Source organism: Balaenoptera ricei, chromosome 9 (assembly GCF_028023285.1).
Source record: "Balaenoptera ricei isolate mBalRic1 chromosome 9, mBalRic1.hap2, whole genome shotgun sequence".
Lineage (NCBI taxonomy): Eukaryota > Metazoa > Chordata > Mammalia > Artiodactyla > Balaenopteridae > Balaenoptera > Balaenoptera ricei.
In genome coordinates this window covers 41,829,132-41,854,259 of record NC_082647.1, presented here as the reverse complement: position 1 = coordinate 41,854,259, position 25,128 = coordinate 41,829,132, and the positions used below count along the sequence as shown (strand labels likewise).

General features: G+C 39.8%; 1 protein-coding gene across 3 annotated transcripts in view; it reads right to left on the bottom strand.

Annotated features, from left to right (window-relative positions):
- Nucleotides 1-25,128, bottom strand: part of AOAH (acyloxyacyl hydrolase) — a 195,175-nt gene that overhangs the window by 154,261 nt on the left and 15,786 nt on the right. For 2 of the 3 annotated variants that reach the window (XM_059933610.1, XM_059933609.1), the window contains 3 exons: nt 23,483-23,653; nt 20,545-20,701; nt 3,314-3,409 (listed from right to left, as the gene is read on the bottom strand). In XM_059933610.1, coding sequence (XP_059789593.1) covers nt 3,314-3,409; nt 20,545-20,701; nt 23,483-23,635 — 406 coding nt within the window. In that variant the 5' untranslated portion in view covers nt 23,636-23,653. Of the gene's footprint in view, nt 1-3,313; nt 3,410-20,544; nt 20,702-23,482; nt 23,654-23,695; nt 23,781-25,128 lie in introns of those variants that run through there. The other variant, XM_059933611.1, reaches the window with a different exon arrangement.

Sequence of the window (25,128 nt, the reverse complement as noted above, 5' to 3'; positions counted from 1 at the left end):
TAGCTGACACCAAGCCATAGTCTAGTTAGATGACTAAATTTTATAGAAGAAAAAAAAATCCTTTGAACTAGGCAAAAACAGCAAGTGACTTATAAGAAAAAGAAAATTAGATTATCATTAGGCTTTTAAATAACATATTTAAGACACTTAGGGAAAGAAATTGTGCCAAGGTTTTTTTTTTTTTTTGGCCACATTCTGTGGCATGTGGGATCCTAGTTCCCTGACCAGGGATTGAACCCGAACCCCCTGCAATGGAAGTGCGGAGCCTTAACCACTGGACTGTCAGGGAAGTCCCTGCCAAGGATTTTTATATCTGGAAAAACACTGACTTTCTAACATAAAGGACAAGCCAGCTTGTTATCAACGTGCAAGAATTCAGGGAATATTGTTCCCATGAGTCCTTCTTGAGGAATGAACTTTAGACAGCAACTCGACTAGAGAGACATCTGCATAAGGGCTGGTGGTGAACATCAATCTTACAGTTGCTGATGGTACTAAAACTAAATGAAGATGAAAAGGGAATGTATATATTGTACGTAATGGCCATATACTCAAATAATACAGTACAATGATTGAAAAGGGTGGAGAAATGGGAAAAGCATATTCAAAAAACAATTTTTAACCGCTCTCAATGATTATAAAATATATTAATAGTAGTAGTGTTAGGCTTGACGTCCTGAGGCTGTCATATGTGTAAAGAAGGATAGGTAAATGAGTAATTATGAGATATTTTAATTCTATCAGTCTCCCTGTCCTTGAGAGTTAGGACTTTGAGTGTGGAAAGAAGAAGATACAGATATGATACAGAAGAAACTAAGAAAAAAACTCCTACAGTCCTGAATTTGAATTTGAAGTGTCAGAATGAACTCATATACTTTATATTAAAATAATATATGTAAATGTATATATGTATATTTTCTATCACTGTCAACGGAAGAAGTCTAGAAAGAAGGACCAACTGAGTAGCAATGACATTCCTATGCACCCAGATCATGGTCTTAATACTATTTCCCACTAAAAGAAACTAGAGCTTCTAAGAGAAATGACTGATTTCAAGCCTGGGGTTGGAAATGTACAAGACAGGCTGGAACAACTTGTCACACTAGTTAGTGAGGAAGCTACAAAGACTACTTAGACTTATGTCAAAAGGACCCAGGAGCCAACTTGAAGAAGTTCCTACTGGTCAAAGATGAGAGAATTTGAGCTTTAAAGGGATAATAATTGAAGTAGTCTGAAACTCATCAAATGTGTATAAATTCATGAGTTCATAATGATACTTTAAGGAAAACCAAGTGACTTCTTTGGGATGATACTACAAAGGCAATGAGTTATTTGAAAACTGGCAAGTAAAACAAAAGAATCAAGCATTTATCCTGCCTTTCTTAGAATGAATAATAGTACCATTAGGAACTGTGGGGAAAAACATCCCTAAACTATGATGATGATGAAGGAAACTGTGTCTAATATATTTCAACTACTAAAGGAAATATAACTGATAGATTAGAATAGCACCATTTTGCAACCTCCAATGAACTAATAGACCTAGTCATAGAGCATCAACAGCTGTTAGTATCACAAAAATAAAAAAGAGAAAACCACTTATGATGGCCTCCTGATGAAAGAAAACACCATCACTTATAGCCTTGCCAAAGAAATCAAACTGGAGTCTCATCAAGCCTCTGGATCCAGCTGCCAATTTTCAGGAAATACAGAGCACAGAGAAACATATTCAATCATACCACAGGGATGCCATCAGGAAAATGCAGAAATCTACACGGCAGATTCCACAGCTAAATTACAAGGAAAAGGAAGGGATGGAAAGGAAACTGGTAGATTAAAATCGACTTAAAAGACACATCAAAAATTTAAAAACTGGGCAAGACTATGGTGTCTGGAGATATGCAGTTGGGTGATAAAGCTATAAAGCAATACAAGGAAATGATTATAGTAACCTTCCGGATGTTGTTTTTTTAGGGGGGAGGAGGAATTTATGATGGGTTGAGGCATGTGGATGGGACTTTTGGAGCGGCTACCTATTTGTTCCTTCTTGACCTGGGCTATGTTTACAAGGGTGTTCACCTTTCAACAACTGGTAAAGCTCTACATTTATTTTGCGTGTGTTTTTTAATTTGTTTCCTTTTACCAAGAAAAGGTTAAAAATTATCCACAGACAATACTACACATAGTCTATGGATTCATACAAGTGACTGTAAAAGTATAAAATTTGCCAAACCCAATGCCCATCAAGCTCCTAGGAGTGGTTCCATCTAGGGAGGTGGTAGGAAAATGTAACTGGGAGTGGGGGAAGCCAAAGGGCGTTTCAAGTTTATTTGTTACCTTCTAATTCTGTGAAAATATGTCAAAATCTTAGCAATGGTCAAACTGGGACATTGCAAACACATGTATTTGTGTATTATCCTTTCCCAGTCTTTATTTTTGAATTCTAAAAAAATGAGCTTATGAGTATACATTGAGAGTGCATGCAATAAATTTTCCGAAAATGTTTTGACGCCATTGACACAACATCTGTTAAATCAAATATAAAATCGTCATGAGTCCAACTACCTTACTTAAAAATAATAATGTAGGCATCTTTGAAGAATTAGTTCCTTAACATTAAGTGAATGAAAATTTGACTCTCAAAGAAGTTTATTCATTGTGATTGTACACCTAACAGTATTCTATAAGAGAAATAGCATCAATATTTTCTTTCTGCTGAGAGTGTAAAAAACTATACAATTTGTTTAAACCACCAATCATTTCCCTCTTTTGCAGGATGTGTAAAGGATTTTATAGAGATCCAGTTCAAATCAATGGAATGTCCACAGATTATTTTCCCATTTGGAGTTTTAAGATCCATTGTCTCCTCAGCCTAAATAAAGCTCTGTGTTAGAAAGGAGGTGCTTGCATCTGAGAATATGTATGTGGTTAAATTAACATAAATCATTGAAACTTATTCATTATTCATAATTTTGACCTTCTTGGTACTTAAGGCCATGAACACCAGGTGGGCAAATCATTATAAATGTGACACATAAAACAACAATCGGCCATTCTACATTTTATTCCCTAAATGTCCACAACAATCTCATTCTGCCATGAGAGAAAATGAATGTCAGGGGAAAAAAATTGCCTCAAGTATTTTTTTGTGTCTTCCTTTTAATTTCTATGAGCTCCATGAGAATATCAACTCACAGAAATAACACAATCAGATTCTCCTCTATAAGCACATGTAGGGTATAAACTCCCTCATGATGGCTCATGAATGAGAAAAAACGCAGACCCACAGCCAAGTGAGCCTTTCTGTATTTACCAGGCAAGTAGCTGCACAGTCTCTCCATTGAGGTCTGGACCGTTGAGTTGTGAACTTGAGCAAGCTGTTCAATCACAGACACCACCAGCACACACCCTGCAAGGGAGCAGAAGTCAGCCATGTCACATGGAAAGCTGTGCTGGAGGGTTGGGGGAAAGAAAGGAGATATATGTGTGTCCTTAAAAACACGAACCTTTCTAAAACGGAGAACTTTTCTTTGTCATGCTTTTTATAATCGACCATGTGTGTAAATGCACTGAGTTGTAGTGAAATATGAAGTGTGGTAAGAAGATTGTGTATTTGGGGGTCAGAAAGACTGGTTATCAGCTTACCTTTGTCACTTGTAAGCTATGTGACTTCGGGGAAGTAATTGAATCTTGCTTTATTTCCATTTCTTTTCCATCACTATCTCCTGTAAATGGGGAGATAGTGCACGGAAGACATTTACAGGAGATAGTGCATGGAAGACAGCCAGCACTGAGGAGAAGCTCAGTGGAAAGTGGTTCCTTTCCTGTCCCCTCTCCTTCCCTTCTGCACGACAGCTTCACTGTGAGTAAGATCATTCTCACCCTACACATTCTCAGCCCGTGACCTAGGGTCAGATTTTTAGTTGTAGAAAAGCAGCAGAAATTGCCCAATATTTGGAGTCAGAAGACCTGGGATTGAGTCTTGCCCTTGAACCCTGGATTTACCACCCATCCTTTCTAAGCCTTGTTTTCCTCACTGCAAAGTAAATAAGTGTCCCAAAGGGCTGCTGTGATGATTAAATGAAATAAAAGTGCAAGTGAAGGTGCCTTTGAAATCATACACTATTGTAAAATATTATTTTACCTCCCAACTATAAAGCACTCTGCTTGAAAGCATGTACCAATATAATAAGTGTCTAGAAGGAACCTTGGATTAAATTAGGAATATATTCCTTAAGCTACTTTGATGTATGACAAGTGTGAAGGCTCAGAACTGCTAGGCTAATACCCCTAGAAGTTTCTATCACCAGCCTTGATCTCCTAAACCTCTAGGGAAGCCCAAACCTCCTTTGTCCAAAGGGAGGGGACTCTTCTATACACAAGGGGTTGGTTGGTCAAAGATCAGTGAGCCTGAGAAGAAATTGTTAGGCTTCATTTGGATAGGAGGAGTAGTACTTATTGGCAGAGGTTGGTTTCTAAGGAGGCAAAAGAAGGATTACATCCAAAGTAAAGAAGTTCCAGGGTGCCTGGCCCAGAATTAAGCTCACTATTATCCACCTGCTCAAGGAGCTGGGGACCCAAGTTCACATGCAGTGTCATTAAAACCAAATTCCCACTAGGAATCCTTGAGGGAAAGTGGCTGATAACAGATGTGAATAGTACAACTGGGCATTTCTTTAAACCTCCCATAAAATGAGAGATTGCCAACAAAGAGGGAGAGATTTCCACCTTTCTAGACACTGCAACACCTGACCAGGCTCTGGCCTCGTTTGTTCTGTACCCTCTGGTAAAGTTGGGCAAAGCTGGGCTCACCAAATCTGAGATAGTTTGATCTTGATACCATAGTCTTACTGCTCTGGGAGCACCTACTTCTGGGACATTTATCAACATCAGTTACCAAGGTTGATTGGATGTGCTTTTAACCTGATCCATGCATTGAGGGTTTTATTACATTGCAATGAATTCAGTAGCTGATACTTATTAGCACTTTACAGCCTAAAAAGCATTTTCATATATATTTTGTTTTATTTTAAAAATAACTTTTCAAAAAAGATAGATGCAATGCAATCTCATTTCAGAAAAATTTTAAGATACACAACAGTGTAAAAAAGATAAACATCACTTAAATCACCCAGAGATAAACCAATTTCACTTTTATTTTAAATAGATAAAATATGTTTAATATATGGGAATATTTTCAACATTTATAATGCACTATTACACCTTGACTTATGTCCCTGCTAATCACCTGCTAAGTTAGGTGGAGCTAAATACATTTTAATAACTGCAATTGAAAATAATTATAAGTAATTATACTGCAATGTGACAAGAGGATGCAATGTGGTATAGTTGAAAAGGGAGAAGCTTTGGAATAAAAAATAAACTTTTCTTTTTTAAACAAGGTTCAAATACTGGATCAGTCACTTAAAATGGTGTAACTTTGAACAAGTTACCTACCCTTCTGGAACCTCTTTTTAAGAGCTTAGGGTTAGAGCATAAGTTCCTTGAGGGCAGGAATGGGGTCTTAGTATCTCTAACTTTGAGTGCCTGACATAAGAGCCTGGTTTGGAGGAAGGAGATAAGAGATGCTGGCTGACTCGTAGCCAACTGACTGGAGAACCAACCGAGGGACACTTCAGTTGTCACTTGCTGGGGACCTCCATAGGCAACGGTTAATGGATGCAACTGAATTTGTGTTCTGGCTCAGTCATCTCACTGATGACATTGTTTACTCTTTGTTCCATCTCAATGCAGGAAAAGCCTCCACTTTTCATCCTGGTGTGAAACAACCAGCGCCCTCTCTTAAGTCAACCAGCAGATTCTATAGCAAATGGTCATGATGTGCAGCTCAGGATCAAAGAAGAACGCGGTGGAGATTGGGTTGAGATCTTGAATAGCAATCACTTCATACGGAGTCTTATCAATGAGTTGCAGCATTTGGCACCAGAATGGACTTGAAACACAGGTATGTATGTATTTATTTTCATCCTTGGAGTGGAAGGATGAATGCAAAGAGAATTGTGCTGCTTGAGACCAACCTGCTTCTTTGTACTTACAGATATGGGCTTTTCTTTCACTCAGAGCAATCCCAACAAGGACTCATGACTTTTGTGGCTCCTTAGCACTGCTGGCTAAAACTGGAAATCATTAGATAAATAAAAAGGAACAAAAAAAAGTCAGCCTGTCTCTGAAGATTGGGTGGATCTTGCCACTATTGCCACTCTGCCTAGTGAAGAGTTATTATGATCAAAAGGACCCGGCAGAAAAGCAGGTAATGGGGCTTGAAATATGTAAACGCCCATGTTGGGCTCAGCTTTGATTTGAGTCCTGCTCACTTGGACATCCCTGCCCATTTCCAGCGAGCTCAACTCCCATTGGATTGTTAATTTAGGGTCTGCAGTGAGGTGCGTCCTGAATCCTTTAGCAGCAAGAATGGAGAAATTGACCTTGCTATAGTTTCTAATAGGAGCTTTTACTGTCTTGACAGGCTAAAAAAATGTTTTTCCTTGGAGAAATGCATGGGCAGAGTAATTCCTCCCATTATAGACTATTCTCTGGCTGCTAATAAAAGGCCTGGGTCTGCTAAAGCAAGTTTGTCCAAGCAACTGTTCAATCAGGAAGTGATGAGAGTGGGTGAGAACTACGTATTTTGCTCAGTGGTCACCATCTGAAATCTCCCATATGGAAAATCTCTTCTCACCTGGCAACTGAAAATAATGAGTATAATAGAAACAGACACCCCTGATATTGTAGGAAAAGAAGCAAATAGGCCAGAATAAAAACACCTGCCACAGGAATCTGCTTCTAGACACACATCTCAGGTAGACTGCAGACTGTACCACGGAATCCTTTTGAAATGAAATAGAACTCTTGAAACTCTAATTATAATCATATCTGTGCTGGCTGGAAATTCAGCCAACTGCAGAGAGCAGTCTAGTAGATTTCTCATTTGTCTGAAGCCTACACTTCATTGAGAAGCCTTGAAAGTACCTAGCAGTTGTCAGAACCAGGGTCGGCATGACTACACTCCATTTTTGACCCTGAGTCAGGGCATAAATAATTCATCACATGGCTAGAATGTTCTCTGCAGATTTCAAAGGGTTTTGCATACATTATCATCTCATTCAAACTTCTGAACAACTCACAGATGTAGGAATTACTGTTCTTATTATTGTATAGACCAGCAATTGGAGGCTCAGAGAGGTTAGATGCCTTGCCAATTACGTAGCTAGTGAGCAGGGGAGCTGGGACTGGAACACAGTATGTATTGAGTCCCGGCACCATGCTGAACTGTGAGTACACGCCGAGAACAAACAGATATGATTCCTGCCCTCTCAGAGATCATACTCTATTAGGGAAAAGTGATTATAAACATGTAAGCACGCATGCAATTATAAATAATTTTAGGTACTATGAAGAAAAGGAACAAGGTGAAGTAACAGAGGGCAACGAGGACGAGGTGGTATAAACACTAACTAGAGCTGATAGAGAGAGAAGGCTTCTCTGAAGAACACACACGAAAATGGCTCATATAATGGAAAGGAGCAAGCAGGGCGAGGAGCTGGGCAGGCTTTGTAGGTAGGAGGAGCTGGTGCCTACCTTATGGCAATGAGACTGGGAAAACCTGACATTAGGGGATGAGGTGCAGGCATAGGTGGAGGCCAGGGCTGTGGGTTTTGTAGATGGCAAAGGAGGTAGGGATTCAACCTGAGAGGAATGGGAAACTGTGAATGGGCTTTGTGGAGAGGGCTGCTGCTATGAGATCTGTGCCTTTAAAATATCATGCTGGCTGTTATGAGGAGGAAGGATCTTGGGGGCGGAGAGATGAAGAAGGAGGCTATTTTGGTCCTGGAGAGAGGTGATCGCTGATTGGATAGAGTAATGAGTGGCAGTGGGGATAGAGGAAAATGGACAAATCTGGAATCTGTTATGGAGGCTGACCCGATTGGATTTATTAATAAATTGATGAGAAATGTGAGAATCAAGGATGACTCTTGTTTCTGGTTTGGGCCCTAGAGAAGCGTAGAGCACAGGTTTTAGAGTCACACCACACCTGGATTTGGGCCCCTGCACCCCTGTTGGACCAGTATGACATTATCAAGTGCATTCCCCATCTGACCCCTCTCTCCCCACCCAATGCCCCTCCACAAACACCTAAATTCTGTTCTCAGATTTCGCTAATCGGGTGGAAGCAGAGGATATAGTTTTATATATTGTAATTCTAATCAACAACTTTTATCCCAGACCTTTCTCATGTTGGTGAAGAGAAAAGGAAATAAGAAAGAAAGGTAGGAAAACAATCACCCAAAATGGTCCTACAGCCAGCTTTGTTTCCCTAAAATATTAGTTATCAAGCCAGAGATGGTAGCACACAGCCCAGGTATGAACACTGCAACTTCACTTTTTCTTCTGCATCCTCCTCTCAGTCTGGACATGGGAGAGTGGGTAGGAGAAGAAAAGAGAGTGGAAGGGAGGAAAGAGAAGGGAGAAGTTATAGTACAGCAGAGACTGAAGAATTTGTGGTTCAGACAGACCTGAGTTCAAATCTTGCTTCTATTACTTATGAGTTGCTGTATTTGGCAGGATGGTTAAACTCTCTGAACCCAGATTTTGGTACCCACAGAATAGAGTAATAAAGCCCTCTTGTGTGGTACATTAAAAATAGCCACAGACTTTTTATACTTCCTCCCATGAAGAGGTGATATCTATTTTCCAGGCTTTGAATCTGGCCTTGTGACCTTGCTTTGATCAGTAGAACATAGAAATGAGAGCATGTCAGATCCAAACCTAGACCTCAAGAGGCCTTGCATCTTCCCTTTTGCCCTTTTAGACCTTCACAGCCATGAGCTTGAGCTAGCCTGCTGGAGAGGCTACATGAAGGGGAACCCCAGTAACAGTATGCCAACTACCAGATTCGTGAACGATGCCATTCCAGATATCCAGCCCCTCTCATTCCACCATCTACCAACTTGAGTGCAGCAGCAGAAGTGAGCCTAGCTGAGATCAGCTAAAGGGCCACCCAACACTGCCCAGTCAAAAAATGCCAACGCACAGGATTGTGAGCTAATAAATGATTGTTGTGTAAGTGTGGAGTGGCTTGTAATTCAACAAAGGCTATCTGAAACACCTGGCAAAGTGTTGTGACGATTAAATGATACAACACATAAAATGCACATGGTGCCTGGCAAGGAGCAGATGTCTAACAAATGTTAGTTTCTATCCCACCTACCGAGACCACCACAGGGCAAAGACGTATTCTCCATGACCCTTTAAAATAGAAGCTCAGAAACTTATTTTTGAAAAACATGTTGTATTATCAACAATCTTTTTAGTTTTCTACGGTTGAATTTTGTTTTATTGCAGACATCTCTTATTTTCAATATATTTGGGCAGATTAGGCTCTGTGTCCCAACCCAACCATCACCTGGAACATTGCTTTTATGAGAAAATGCTCAGTGAGTTCCAAACTGCCAGCTCTCCCGAGAACACTGGCAGTGAGAGAGGCACTATATTGGACAATTACTGATGAGAACAAGGCTAAGGGCATCCATGGGAGAGCAGAGCCCAAGCAAAAGCAACAAGAGAAAATTAGCAGACTGTGCTGAGAAACACAGAAAGGTGGGCTTGGCTAATTTAGAAATATATAAAAAATTAAAAATAAAAAAATGAGAGTGAAGACACAGGGAGCCATTCCATCCTGTTACTCAACACATCCTTACTAGCACCCACTATGTGCTCAGAAGATTGAGGACACAAAGGAGAATAAGAGAAGCCACAGAGCAGTAGGGAACACTGAGGATTAGAAAAACAGTCTAGTCATTGTAACCTGTAAGTGCTTGGTGGAGGGACCTGTTAGTGCTTTGGGAGCACAGAGGAGGAAGAAACTAGGAAACTGTCACTGCCTTGGGTAAGCAGTGACAGTTTCCTGGAAGAGCTGACTCTTTTTTTTTTTTTTTTTAAACATCTTTATTAGAGTATAATTGCTTTACAAAGGTGTGTCAGTTTCTGCTTTATAACAAAGTGAATCAGTTATACATATACATATGTCCCCATATCTCTTCCCTCATGCATCTCCCTCCCACCCTCCCTATCCCACCCCTCTAGGTGGTCACAAAGCACCAAGCTGATCTCCCTGTGCTATGCGGCTGCTTCCCACTAGCTATCTATTTTACGTTTGGTAGTGTATATATGTCCATGCCACTCTCTCTTTGTCCCAGCTTACCCTTCCCCATCCCCGTATCCTCAAGTCCATTCTCTAGTAGGTCTGCATCTTTATTCCCATCTTGTCCCTAGGTTCTTCTGACCATTTTCTTTTTTTAAAATTTTTTTTAGATTCCATATATATGTGTTAGCATACGGTATTTGTTTTTCTCTTGATGGGAGGAACCTGTCGAAAGAAAAAAGGCAGGAAAGGCCTTCAGGAAGAGAGTAGTAGCATTTCTAAAGACTTGGATGTGAGAAGGAGAAGAGTTGGCCAGGACTAGAGCCCAGGCTGCATGGGAAAGGAAGAATGAGAGTTAGGAAGGTGTTAGAACATGAAAAGCCTTGAAGGTCAGATTACAGAGCAATGGCTTCATGCTCTACAGTGCAAACCAATGGTTTTCAAACATTTTGCTCTGAACCCCCAAAAGAACTTTGAAAAACTATGTATGCTTCTACATTTTAATGGATGTTAAAATATTAATGGATATCAATTTCATTAGTTGCAAAATTCCAGGAAGATTGTAAATATTACAATAGAAATATTACGTTAGTCTTCTATATGTTTCTAAAGGAATCTAAATATTATAGTGACTTATACCAACTCTCATCTACTTAAAAAAATATATGATCAAATTCTTCTTTCACAGTGAAAATTTTACATTGATAATTCCTCTCCTTGAATTCATATTTCAATAAAAATCTACTTCATTGAATTTTTCTTCCACTAGAGTTTTATCCCAATGTAATGTATTTTTATGGTTGGAAGTATTTTTTCACACTATTATATTTCTTAACACTAAAAATATGTATAAAATTTAAATAAAAACTTTAATTTCTTATGAATAAAACCCTAGAAGTACTTTAAAATTCTTCTGGATAGATTTTTCTTTATTAGTAAAATTAACTTATCTAAGCAATATGTATTGTCAATTTGATAAACAGTTTCTAAATAATAAAGGCAAAATTTTCTTGGAATTAAATCTCTTAATGAGATGGTTGGGCTCTTTAAATTAGTACCTATATCTGTAAAAAAATATTACTTATTCATGTAAATAAACAAGGTTCATGTCAAGTATCATGTTCGTTTTTCTTTTTCTTTTTTTCTTTTCCTTTTATTTAATTGAAGTTTAGTTGACTTACAGTGTTGTATTAATTACTGCTGTACAGCAAAGTGATTCAGTTATACATATATATTCTTTTTTTAATATATACTTTTCTATTATTGTTTATCATAGGATATCGAACATAATTTTTGTGCTATATGGTAGGACCTTGTTGTTTATCCATTCTATACACAAAAGCTTACATCTGCTAACCCCAATGTTTTTATTTTTCATTTTTAAAGAGGTAAGTTCTGAGGAAACATGCTTACTTAAATAATGAGAATGGAAGGACTTTTGATATGGCGATGTCACTCAATTCTTTAACTCCTTCTAAGTTAAATGTCAAAAATCTGAGAGTGATCTATCATTGAAAATTATTTGTCTCCCTTCAATTGTGTTGGAAGCAAAGAACTAGAAACCACCTGCCTTGCAAAAACGTTTGTTACCCAATCAATGGAGTCTTTCACTTTCTCAATTTCTGAGAAATATTAAAAAAAAACAAGTTTTACTAAGACTCATCTTGGGCTTCTCTGGTGGCGCAGTGGTTGAGAATCTGCCTGCCAATGCAGGGGACACGGGTTCGAGCCCTGGCCTGGGAAGATCCCACATGCCGCGGAGCGACTACGCCCGTGAGCCACAATTGCTGAGCCTGCGCGTCTGGAGCCTGTGCTCTGCAACAAGAGAGGCCGCGATAGTGAGAGGCCCGCGCACCGCGATGAAGAGTGGCCCCCACTTGCCACAACTAGAGAAAGCCCTCGCACAGAAACGAAGACCCAACACAGCCATAAATAAATAAATAAATAAATATTTAAAAAAAAAAAAAAAAGACTAATCTTTTAATTTTACCTACTACAATTTCATTGAGTGAGGCCTTGTTCAAACCTAATATACTTAGAAAGAACTGGCAAGTTGAAATATTGTTCTTTTCAACACACTTTTACCTATACAATATTTTAAGTAAAATTCTTTATCTTACTGCATACTTCATAGATATTTTTGTCAAATGTTGGAGCTGCAGATTTAGTTCATTCAAACTATGAAAAATGTCCTCTGTATAAACCTAAATAGCAGTCAGATCTTATTATCAAAGAAATTAACCAATCAGATTTTCTTTCAGAAAAAGTATGACTTTATTTTTCCATTTACTTCTATATTTGAATTCTAAGATAGATAGAGGATGGATGAAAAGAAAAAGATGGATGATTGGGTGAGTGGGTGGATGGATGAATGAATAGATGGATGAATAGAAAGAAGGGTAGACAGATGATGAATAAATGGATAGATAGGTGCATAGATAGAAAAATAATCTTAGACTATGCCCAATCATTTTTATCCACAAACTTATCTGCTAACTTGAAAAGTTCCTACCTGCCAGCAAAGGCTTACTACTGCCAAATTTCTTACAAATATTTTGTTGAAAGAAAAAGATGTTTAATTTTAGATTGTCTACTTAACAATTCAAACTTAGAAGTTAAACAAAACAATTGAAACAAGATCCAAACTCTATAAATATAAACCTAGATGGTTTTGAAAGGAAATATACCCAAATATCAGTAGTGATCATCTGAGTTTTGAGATTACAGTTGATTTTATTCTTTAAAAATATTCTGTATTTTTAAAGATCTCTATAAAAAGTATATATTCTTTTATAACTAGAAAAAAACCCCAATAGATTGTATTTTATCAAACAATTTATCATTGAGTAAGCTTTTTAATGTTTACTTCTACCTCAATAAATTTTAGGAAAACATGAAAAGACCTTTGGACCTTTGTTCTTGCAGCTCTCTGCTAGGTGTTTTCACAAACTATATCTCATTTAATCCTCACAGCACCCTCATGAGATTGTTACTTCCCATTTTACAGATGAAAAATATGAGGCTCAGAGAGCTTAAGCAATATATCTAAGGCCTTTCAGATAAGCAGGGATTCAGCTGCTCACTGGCTCGCTGGTAATTCCAATCCAGATCTATTGAACCTTGAAGTTTATACACTGCTGAGTGTCACACTGCATACACTGCATACATTAAAATTTTGAATTTTGAAAGTGAAAATTATCAGTCATGTTAATTAAAATAATCATTGCTATACTGAAGTCTATATGATTTGCGAATATTGTTTCCCAATATCCTTTTCACTTTCTAATGATGTTTTGTGCGGAACAGTGTTTAAATTTAATAAAGTACATGTTATCAATTTTTTTCTTTTTGTATAGTTCTTTTGATGTCATATCTAAGAGTCTTTGTCCAATCCAAAGTCACACAGATTTTTCTCTTGCACTTTTTCTAGAAGTTTTTAGCTTTAGCTTTTACCTTGAGGTCTATGATCTATTTTGAGTTAATAATTGTGTGTGATTTGAAGTAAGGAATCAGATAGTGTTAGTTCTCCAACCGTGTTCTTCAAAAGTTTTGTCTATTCTGGCTTCTTTTCATTTCCATATAAATTTTAGGATCAGCTTGCCAATTTCTACTAAAAAAAGGATGTTACAATTTTGAATGGAACAGTGTTTAGTCTATAGATCAATGTGGGGAGCATTGCAATCTTAACATTATTGAGTCTTCTGATCCATTAGTGGGAAGCATCTCTCCATTTCTATAAAGCATCCTTTAATTTCTCTCAGCAATGTTTTGTAGTTTTCTATGTAGAGTAATTGCATTTCTTTTGTTAAATTTATTCCTTAGGATTTTTATTATATTGTGAATGGAGTTGTTTTCTTAATTTCAGTTCTTCAATGTTTGTTGTTAATATAAATAAATGTAATTGATTTTTTATATTAATCTTGAATCCTGGGACCTTGTTAAACTCTCTTATTAATTCTGGTAGTTTTATTGTAAATATCTTAGGATTCTCTACATTCAGGAACATGTTGTCTGAAAATAAAGACAGTTTTACTTATTCCTTTCCAATTCACATGTCTTTATTATTTTTCTTTCTTTATTAAACTGAATAGAATCTTCAAAACAATGTTAACTACAAGTGGTGAGAGTGGACATCCCTACCATGTTTCTGATTTTAGGAGGAAAGCATTCAATCTTCCATCATTAAGTATGACGTTATCTGCAGGGTTTCATAGAAGCCCTTTATCAAGTTGAGGAATTTCCTTTTTCTTTCATAACTTGTTGAGAGGATTTAACATGGGTGAGTGATGGATTTTGCCAAATAATTTTTCTATTTCTATTGGGATGATAATGTAGTTATAGCCTCTGTTCTACTAATTTGGTATATCCTATTAATTGACTTTCAGATGTTAAAACAACCATGTATTCCTAGGATAAACCCCACTTGGTCATGGTGTATAATCCATTTTGCATGTTGCGGGATTCAGTTTGTTAATATTTTATTAAGGATTTTTGCATCTGTGCTCACAAAGGATATTGATCTGTTATTTTCTTTCCTGTGATGTCTTTGTCTGGATTTGGTATTAGTGTAAAACACAGAATGATCTGGGAAGTCTTCCTCTTATATTTTATGAAAGAAAGGATATGTATTCAAATGGGTTGGTGAATACATTCAAGGTTGCATCTAGTTCTCAAGTCTCCCTCAGTTTTCACTTTTCTTAGGCTCTTTCAGGTCTTCCCAACACATGTACAGTTTCCCAATCAATCAGGGATGTATGGAGACCTCATCTTAGCCCTTCTATAATGTTCACATTACCAGGGTCTCCCTGTTAAATTTCTGGCTGATCTTCATTGTCCAATCTAGGACCAAAACTCTGAGTTAGCAAAGCTGCAGTTTCTCCTTGTTAATTCCCAATGGAGTCCATCACTTTTAGCCAACAAAACCAGGGATCTTTGAATCCTGGTTGAATCAAGTCCGCCCCATTAGCAGTAGACTTACTGGTTTTTGCAGCCAGTTTCACAGTGATGAAACTACTGTTCTCACTAAGCTGAGGGCAAGTGTAGATGGAGCAGCCTCAGGCGAAAAGGTCAGAGTCTTACTGTTCTTCCTAAAGTTCAAGCAGTTTTTCAAGAATAAACATTCCTTAATTCATTGTGTGCCATTGGTTGATTTTTAGTGTCCTGAAATGGTTGCTTGTGACAGTCTTTCCAGTTTTATGCTTGGTCTTAGGTGGACTTTGTCCAGGGAAAGATTCAGATGGGGACTTTGTCCTCTATACTAACATTGAAAAACAACTACTTTATGAGAGAAAGGGTATGGTAGTGGAGTAATTTGTTTTCCTTTCCAAATTCTGAGTGTGAAGGCCAGAAGAAAAATCTTGAATATCAAGCCCCTCTCCCTCAAAAACAAAACAAAACAAAAAACGCTTCAACCCACAGCTTACTCTTCATCTATGAATTTCTACTATATAGTCGTGCCTATTTGGTGAATCACTTTGGGACCAAGTCACATCAATTCTCTTCTGCAATACTATCTGGTGTTTAGTTTGAAGACTTTTTCTTTTTAAAGCATTTCTATGAGTGGTAGGCAGAATGATAAGATTACTGTCTCCTGATGCAGAGGCCTTACTTAATCCCCTCCCCTGAGTGAGGGCAGAACCTGTGAATGTGATTGGATATCACTTCTGTGATCGTGTTATGTTCTATGATAAGAGAGATTTTGCTTATGTAATTAAGGACTCTAGTTAGTTTACTTTGAGTTACTCAAGGTTATCCTGGGTGGACCCAACATAATCGGGCGGGCCCTTTAAATGTAGAGAGTTTGCTCCAGCTGTTCTTAAACAAGAAAGAAATAGCTACGTTATTAACTTCCTTTGCAAAGGGGCAGCCTCTCAGAGCTGAGAATGATCCTGGCTGACAGCTCGCAAGCACATGGGACCTCAGCCCTGCAAATCCAAGAACCTGAATTCTGCCAACCACTAGTGAACTTGCAAGAGAACCTGAGTCTCACATCACATGAAGCCCCATGTGACATCTCGATTTCAGCCTTGTAAACCCTGAGCAGAGAACCCGGTTATATTATGTCCAGACTTCTCATGTGCAGAAACCGTGAGATGATAAATTTATGTTGTTTTAAACTGATGAATGTGTGGCAATTTATTACACAGCAATAGAAAGCTAATACACTATGAAATCTTTTTTCATAAGTGAATCTTCCCTTCAGATATCCAAGATTTGAGAATTTGTATTTACATAAGATGTAGATTCACATGTAATTATTCAGTTTACTCAGGCCTCTTTGTCTTATGATAGGTTTAAATGCAGGACTTCCATAGTTTATTTTCAATATTTTTTTCCTGATTTCCAAAAGAATACATAATCACAACCCCTTTGGGTACTTAGTATGTACCAAGTACAGTTCTAAGTCCTTCATGTGTATTTATTCATTAGCCCTCCACACCACCCAAGGGTGCAGGCCCCATGTAATCTCATCTTACAGATAGGGGACACAAGGTACAGAGGGTGAAACTGTGCCCTTAATGTCACATATGTACAGAGGTGGCAGAGCCAGGATTCCAATCCAGGCAGTCTGACCCCAGAGCTTAAGCTCTTTTGCTCTTAACCACCATGTCTTACTATTGTTTTTGCAAGCTCATCTAGAAAATGTGGAAAATTCAGAAATGCACTGAAAAGAGATTACAAATCATTTGTAACCTCCTCACTCATAGATAACCATACAACAACTATTGGCATTTTGCTGTTCATCCTATCTGGGAAGACAGCTATATAAATAGAGAGATAGGCACATTATATATAATTTTATGGGGATTTTACTCTGCTTAATGCTTTGCAACATTCTTTTTTTTCCCCTCTTTCTCATAGTACATTTAAACTATGATCTAGTTTACTGCCCACCCCTTCCCTCCAAAAAAGAAATTTTTCACTTTCTCCTTAAGGAAAAGCATACTGTCCACTTGGATTCTTTTGGTTTTGCTCACTTTGGGACCTTTCACAGAGTTGTGGACCTCTCTCTAGAGTGCCTTTGTGGTCCTTCTCTTCAGGGTTATGCCCCAGAACAATCCAGGAAAAAAAAAAAAAAGACAAAGGTGAGTTTAGTGAAAATTGAGATGATCAGAAACCTACCATCTGTGCCAAGGTTGGCATTAAATTCTGTGATAATCTAAAAATAAAAGTAGGGGATCAAGGAGAGGGGAAGTGTGAAGAGTGAGGGACAAAGTGCAGAGGGCTGCAGCTGCAGCTGGGAACCAGTGGGCATCTGGCTACACCTCAAGGGTCTGCAGGGCCCGCGAGGGTGGAGGTGAGCAGCTTGTCAGCACGGAGTGACCGTGGATTCTGTTGAGACCAGCCCATGAGCTGCACCAGCCACGACACTTCACTGTGTGAGTTCTGAGGGCCGAGAACCATGTCAGGGTGATACACAAGCCTTCCCCAAGGACTGAGAGCAACCCTCAGACAGGGGAGAAAGAAGAGAGCCCTGAATTATCCAGAGGAGACTAAATTTAAACACATGAGTGGAAAGATGAAATGTTTTCTGCCCTCAGCAGCAATGGTGGTGGCTTATGAACAAGTGTTCAGATATAAGAAATAGAGAAAATGAAATTTCTGTACATGTAAATTGTGATCATAAATTTTCAACCTTCTCTGCTGGCTCTGTCTAAATCTTTCCTATTTTTGTCAGCAACATTGTCATTTTACCATTCATGCTGGTTGAAAGCTTAGGATCACGTCTTCCCCTTTATCTTTCAAACTATAAAGTCATCTCTGACCACTGTGTGTGTGATGTGGTTCGGGTTGGAGGAGGTTTTATCGGACTCTGAGGCATTTTGTATATTTAACCAAACATGAATGAGGGGGAAAAAAATTTTTTTAAGCTCTTTAAAAAGCTTCCTTGCAAAAAAAAAAAAAAAAACCCAAAATTCAGTGAATTAATTTAAATGTCAATGACGTAGAAACATAAGGATTACTTTGCCCCTAAATCACCCATGTAAAGAAAATAATGTTTTGCAAAAATGAGCATGGCTTATTATTGATTTCATAACATTTGAAAAGTGGCAGATAGAGGCCCTGGCTGCTCCAGCACAGTAGAATCAGAGTTTACTTAGTGATCAAATGAACGTACAGTTCAGTGCAAAGGAATTATGGTAAATTGGGAAAGAGGCCACTGGGGCTTTGCATAGCTTAGTTCTGATTTTGGAATATGTTCAAGGCCATGCCCTCCAGATCTGCTGGTTGGTTGCCCACTGCAAAGGTTCCTCTTGGCATAGGAGCTGGGGTTGTTTGTTTATGATGGGGATGTTGGCTCAATCACTCAATAACTTCTACAGTGGCTCCTTGTGGAGTATCTCTCCAGTCACAAGAGTTCCCACTTCTGTGAGAGCTGCCCCCTCCCTCCGTGACCCTGGCAGCCACATCTGCACTGGGAGCTCTCCTCACTCTCCCCTGCCTCTTGTTCAGTGAGCTAAAGACTTAGCCCAGATTCTCTCTGCCAGGATGTTAGATGACAGCCAGAAGAAGAGTCCATCCCTGTGTGGGTTGACCTCTTACATGCAAACTCTGGACTATGGGAGCCAATGAGTTGGAAGGCATACAGTCCTGCTTTTCGTTTGAAAGTTGTTGGGATTAACAGAAGTCCAAACGACAATTCCTCCTCTTCCCCCACCCCCTCCATGAGGCTCTTCCTCTTACCACCAGCTGCGAGTAAGCTTACTTCGCTGCTTCCTAAGACACTTCCACATTTGGCCAGTGACTAAGAGCGCTTCCCAGGTCCCCTTTCAGGAGACACTTCCAATCCCCACAGCTGCTGGGCGTGTTGGTGCTGAAGTGCACACTTGACCCACAAGATCATGGTGTGACAAAATGGTTATTTAAAAATTTGTTATGCAGTAATAGATAACCAGAACAACCGCATCCTAGAATCCCCTCAACACCTCCTTCTAATTCTCTATGCCTCAGTGGGAATGGGGCAGGGAAGGGAATGAGTATCTCATGTCTACTTTATAGGGGTGGAGGGCCAAGTATCTCAGATGATGCAACCACCTTAGAAGTAGAACTGATTCCACTTAAGCCTTTCTCAAGTGCATTTCTACTTGACAAGCTTTAGGTGTTTGTTTTGAGAAAATAGAAGGTGGTAAATAATTATCTGATGGAACCAAATAGTGGGTGGGGATAACCTCCCAGGCATGGCTCCAATGGGGCCACAGACCTCTGCTTCCGGGCCTGTGGAGAATAGATTCGCAGGGAATCTGGGTCTTAAGGTTTTAATTTAAAAGAAGACCTTGAAACCAGAGATGCGTTCCTTAACATGTATAATGACTGGAAATCATGGTTTTTCAGGAAATAGGACTAATTCAGATATTTTTCTGTACTGTCTCCAGAAATAATTCATATGTATCATAATCTGTATCCAAACTTTTCATTTGTAAGAGATGGCCACCATACTTATCCCTCGAGTTCTTTTTCTGGCTTCTTAAACCAGGATTTTATTTTGCGATCTGCTCATTGAATAATTACTACTCAGACTTCTGAGAATCCTTGGCTCCATGGACTGACCCAGTGAAAGCCCTTGGCCCCATTCAGGAATCTCCAGGTATAACACGAATATCAAAGGTCTTACCCTACTTTTACTCCTCTCCAAAAAAACAAACAAAAAAAACAACCCCCCCCCAAAACGAAAAACAAAACCCAAAACACCAAACAACAACAACTACTTTGAAGTAAAATACTTCAACAAAACATAAGTGAAAGAGCCATATCTCAGTCAAAGTTCAATGTTTCCAGGTGACTGTCCTTTTATTGCCATCTCTGGACTCACTGAGAGAAGGAAGAAAACTAAGATTGTTGAATCCTTACTGTGTGCAAATACCAGAAATTTACACGCATGATCTCAGTTCTCACAACATCCCCATGAAGTGGGTATTATAAGCCTCGTTTCATCCATAAGAACACAGAGGCATGGAAGTGTTAAGTAAGTTGCTCAAAGTTTCAGACTGTAAGGGACAGAGCAGAGGGGGAGGAGGTGGCAGCAATTCAAAGGTCAAAGTCCATCTTCCTTCTACCGTGTAATGCTGCCTATTGTCCCTAAAGGCGGTAAGAATTTCAGGCTTTTATACTTGCCCATCCAGGGGGAAAAAATTCCAATCACCAATGAGGTGGAAGACTTTTAATTCAAACTAGCAACTATATAGCATGCTTCTATACCCACATATGTGCATGTAGTGTGAACACTTATTCTAAGAAGCAAAACTTTTCTACGCTGGTAAGGTTACTGGTGTCTTACTTGGAATCTTATAGCTATGGATGTCATTAAATAGGTGATTTACTATGCAAGACAAGGATTTGACCCCATGATATCCACATTAAAAATACACAGAATATTTACGTACCTATACAGACTTGGCCATTGGAGCGTCTGGTGCCGCGCTGGTGGTCATAGGCTGGAGAGGCCAAGGTGTGAAGGGTCAGGAGAAAGAACAGAGGAGTGGCCATAAGGATTTTCCAGGGTGACTTCATCTCGGAGCTACTGCACCAGAAGACACCAGCCTGGGGACAGAAGCAGCCGACTAAGGGATGCTTAAGTTGGGGCCGAAGAATCGATCAGCCTCTCTCCCCTTCTCTTTCGTTCTCTGACACACACACACACCACACTCACATACACATCTTTCACTATGGCAGAACCCTGAGAGAGAGCCACACTGGCCTGGGTCTGGGAAGAGCTGGAGTCCCTTGCACACCGTTCTTCTAAGCTACAAACTGCAAGACAAGGAAAAACCCAGGTTGCAGCTGGGGCAGAAACAAGCGCTTCTGCACTTGCTGGCTGAAGTCTGTGGCTGTGAACCCCAGGAAAATCGAGGCTTGCTGGAATCGTCCCGCGGCCTGGTTAGGCGGCCCTTCCTCTTTCGTTCTTGCAAAACAAAACTAAATTAAAAGTAAAACTGAAGAAGGAAACCTCAACCACAAAAACAGCAGCCTTTAGCAATTTGATCAGCAGTGTTCACAGGCTGTAGAAATTATAATCCGTTGTATTCAGAAGTTATTTAGTTTTGCTCTAAACAGTTTTATATGGTGAGGTTGGGCTCCTTATTTTGTTGTTAAAGAATATTCTGGTCAAGTAGTTATTTTCCTCTGGAGAAGTTGAATTATTCCTTGAGGGGTCAAGTTTTCCCAAGGCCATTCATTGGTGTTCAGAAAATGAACAGTGGGACAGTAATGGGGCAGTCAGCATGGCTGGATTTTCAGTCTAATAAGAAAAAAGATGAGCTGAAATTAACCAATTCATATTTACTTGGCTGTGCACGATGCACCTCTTTTCTCCAGAATTTCAAAGTCTGTTTACATCCCTCACCTGTGAAAGATTTGTTCATTTTTAAGAGACTGATTTTCTACTTTGAAGATGAAAATTGAATGCTATTTTTCCAAGAAAAAAACAAACAAACAAACAAACTGAAAACTAAACCAGATCATAGATAGAGAAAAGACATATAATCTAAATGCTTTGTTCTAAAATAGGGTACAGCAAAGTCACAAGCCATTCTCTGACGAGATAAGGAGAGTGGGGCAAAGGGCCGCAATCTAGATAAGTCTGGGGAATCATGCAATTAATATTCTCCCTGTTTAGGCTCTGAGAAAAGCTTATCATAAACTTTATAAAATATTATAAAAGCTATCAAAATTGGTAGACATTTCTTCTCCTCCTCCTGCTTTTACTTAAGGAATAGCATTTTAAACAGCAGGTAGAATTTTAGAGTTGTATTCTTTCCAGGATATAGGAAATACCGATTTTTATGGTTTGAAGACTTCTTGGGTAAGCATTAGCTTAAAAAACGCCAATTTGTCAAATCTCTGAATCTGCAGCAGAGATATCACACACCAGAATATTTCCCTACTTAAGGGCCCAACACTGGTTGGGCCAGTGAATGCCATGGATGTCCTTGGTCAATATGGACCCGTGGCTTCCTTTGAGGCTGTACTGCTGTTTCACAAGGTCTCTGACCCTGTGGCCAAGGGAAGCTCTGGAGGTCACCAGGACCAACAGAGGGGTCAGGGCCTAGAGAACTTCCAGAGAATTCCTCGGCAGGCAGGATAATAGAGTTATTAATAGCACTGACTGCAAAGACAAAAAGACACATGTTCAACTATCCTATCCATGGTTCACTTCTGAGTCATGTATTAGACCAGTGATGGAACCTTTCTATACTTTCTTCTACTTCCTCATTTATATTGGAATTATAATAATATTTGTCGGGTTGCTGGAAGGACTAAAATAGATGATGTATTCATGGTATAAAGTAGTAAATCAAAGCTTTGGTTATTATCCCAGCAGGAGTATGATGAAATCTGCACCCCAGGCCAGATTTCGAGAGAATTCTAAGACGCCTATGGTAGTTGCAGGCCAAGGTATAGGACAATGACACTGGCTGCATTTACTGAAGGCTGCATTTATCGAACACCGTCTGTGTGCAGGGCAGCCCTCCAGGAGCAGAGTTTAGTTTGTTAACCCATAGGTGGGTGAGGAATCTTCACACAGCTTCGGCAAAAGCATCTGGCCCCGGCTCTGGGCCTCCTGAGGGTCTCCTGGTCTATGTCTATAGTTGCGAGCAGGACTGGGACACCTCAGGGTGAGAGGCATTTCTCACTGTTAGTCTGTGTGCAAGTTTTAGGCCCTTGGTCATGTGTGCGTGACCCAGGTAGTTACCCCCAGAAGCACCCCAGGGACGGCGGTCCTGAGGCAGCCTGAGATGCTGGGGCTTCGGGCGGGGCTGGCTGCCCTGGGAACCCCCGGCTTAGCTGTACAGCACTGAGCCAGCCCCTTACCATTTCCAGGGCTGAGATTCTTCAGCTGTCGGGGAATGTCATGTTAGTATTTGACATATAGTAGGTTTTCCCTAAATGGAAGTGACTTTCATGCTTGAAAGGTGAGTTCTTACTTGGCAGGGTCAAAAGAAGAACACAGAAGTCAGGAAGTGATTTCGCTAACTGATGCTGAAGGGAGTGCGTGAGCCCGTGCACCACTAACAAACCCTCCCTCCGGTGGCCGAGGCGAAGGTGCAGGGCTCCTACTGTTTGCGCAGGCATCGTTCAGACCGCCTAGTCTCATCTCCCCGACAGGGCTGCCTGTGCTCCTGGAGCACTGGGTGCACATGACCTGTTAGAGTCCCTGTACAACTTGCTGAAAGGCCCCGGACCTGCCAATGGTTTCTAACGACTTGTTGGACCCTGTACGATGTCCCTTGAGGACACCTGTGTCACATGCTCCAATTCTGAGTTTCTCAAAATCTGCTTTTGGGAAATGAGATTTCTTCCTTGGAGCATTTTGTTACTTACTTCACTCGGAGAGTTTCGATTCAAATCACAGTCTGTCCAGCTGCTACAGAAGGCTGAGGGTTTATAATTCTCAGATGTTACACCGGTGGTTCTGGCTTGTTCTGTTGGAATATGCTTCCTGACTGTTTTTTGAACTGCATTGGCCTCAACCATCTCATTCACAGCAAGTTCCTTAATCAGAAAAACAAAAAACAAAAAACAAAAAAAACTGACCTGGGTGACGAGATATTGTAAAATCTGGTGCTCTCTCAAAAGCGCCTCTTCTCTTTGACTTCCTCCTCTTCCGGACACCAAGGATCCCTCCCCCCTCCCCTTGCTTCTGGCTTCCCAGGATTCTCTGCGGTGACCCTTGTTTCACACCAAGCCCAGATCCTTTGCTGACCCCTCCTCCCCAGTCAGGGCTTATTTATTCTACCTCCTGTCTCTGCTCTCTGCTAGGGAAACGGTAAATTAATCCATGACAGGGGTGCATGTCGGCTAATTAAAAGAGTTCTGGGCTTAGGATCAGGGGAACTTTCATCTTCATCATGGTTTCGTCACTTACTAATTGTGTGTCCTTGAGCAAGCTGATCCACCTCTCTGGGTATTAGTTTATTTAACTACAAAATGGGGTATATGATGCCAATATTACAGGGAAATTATGAGGATTAAAGAGACAACATGAATGAAAAAAAACCTAACAGTAAATGTTAGGTAAATTTAAAGCTAACAATGAATTAACACTATCCTTCTCAAGTATTAGAATTTTAACATGTTTTGCTTTATATATTTTCTCGGAATCTTTAAAGGAATGTCCATTTTAGTAATGCACTTAAGTAGATACAAAGTAGAAATTCAGAACACCCCAGAGGAGTGGCCACCCATGCGTATTACCACTGGTAGGAGAGGAACTTGCAGATGTAATGTAGGAAATAACCACATGGTGAGAAAGAATGTGGAAACCCACCTCCCAAGAGGTACACTGGTAGTTTCCAGCAGGAAGAGACACCCACCAGGAAATAAACCAGTGATCCTCAATGTGTTAACAATGTAGCAATGGCAAGGATGCAGAATGACCCAGACACACAGGCGGATCTTTGCTCCAACACTCCTTTCCTGCTCCCCATAAACCCCACCCACTCCTTCGTGCACTCTGAGGTTCTTAAAATTTTTAGAGCTACGTTCACACTCACTGGCAAAGGTATGCCATTTACAAATACAACTGCCTTCTTCGGAGAGTGAATTCTATTAAATAAAATTTCTTTTGTCTGCCGGGCACCTGAGAGTAAATTTGGGTAGAGGAGCTGTGGCACATGGACTGCTTTTTATAAGTGAGGCAGTAGAATTTGGATGTAAAAGGAAGGAAGTAGGAGCAGAGAAGGGAGAAGCAGGATCAAATGAGACACTGGGGTCTTCCTGGCTGAAGCGCCAAGAGAGAAGTGATGGGAAGTGGGGTGGCGAAAAGACCTGAGCTAATAGGAAGTTCAATATAGATCAGTAAGTTGTTTGCTGTGCCATGTGAGAGATGATACTTTGCCAAGATCCTGAATGGATTCTTGTGGAAATCAATGAGAAAACGAGTTTCATGTTTGGATCAGAGCAGGGCAGAGCAAAGGAGGCACAGGTAATAACAACTCCAGAAGCTGAGGGACTAGGAATTTACATGC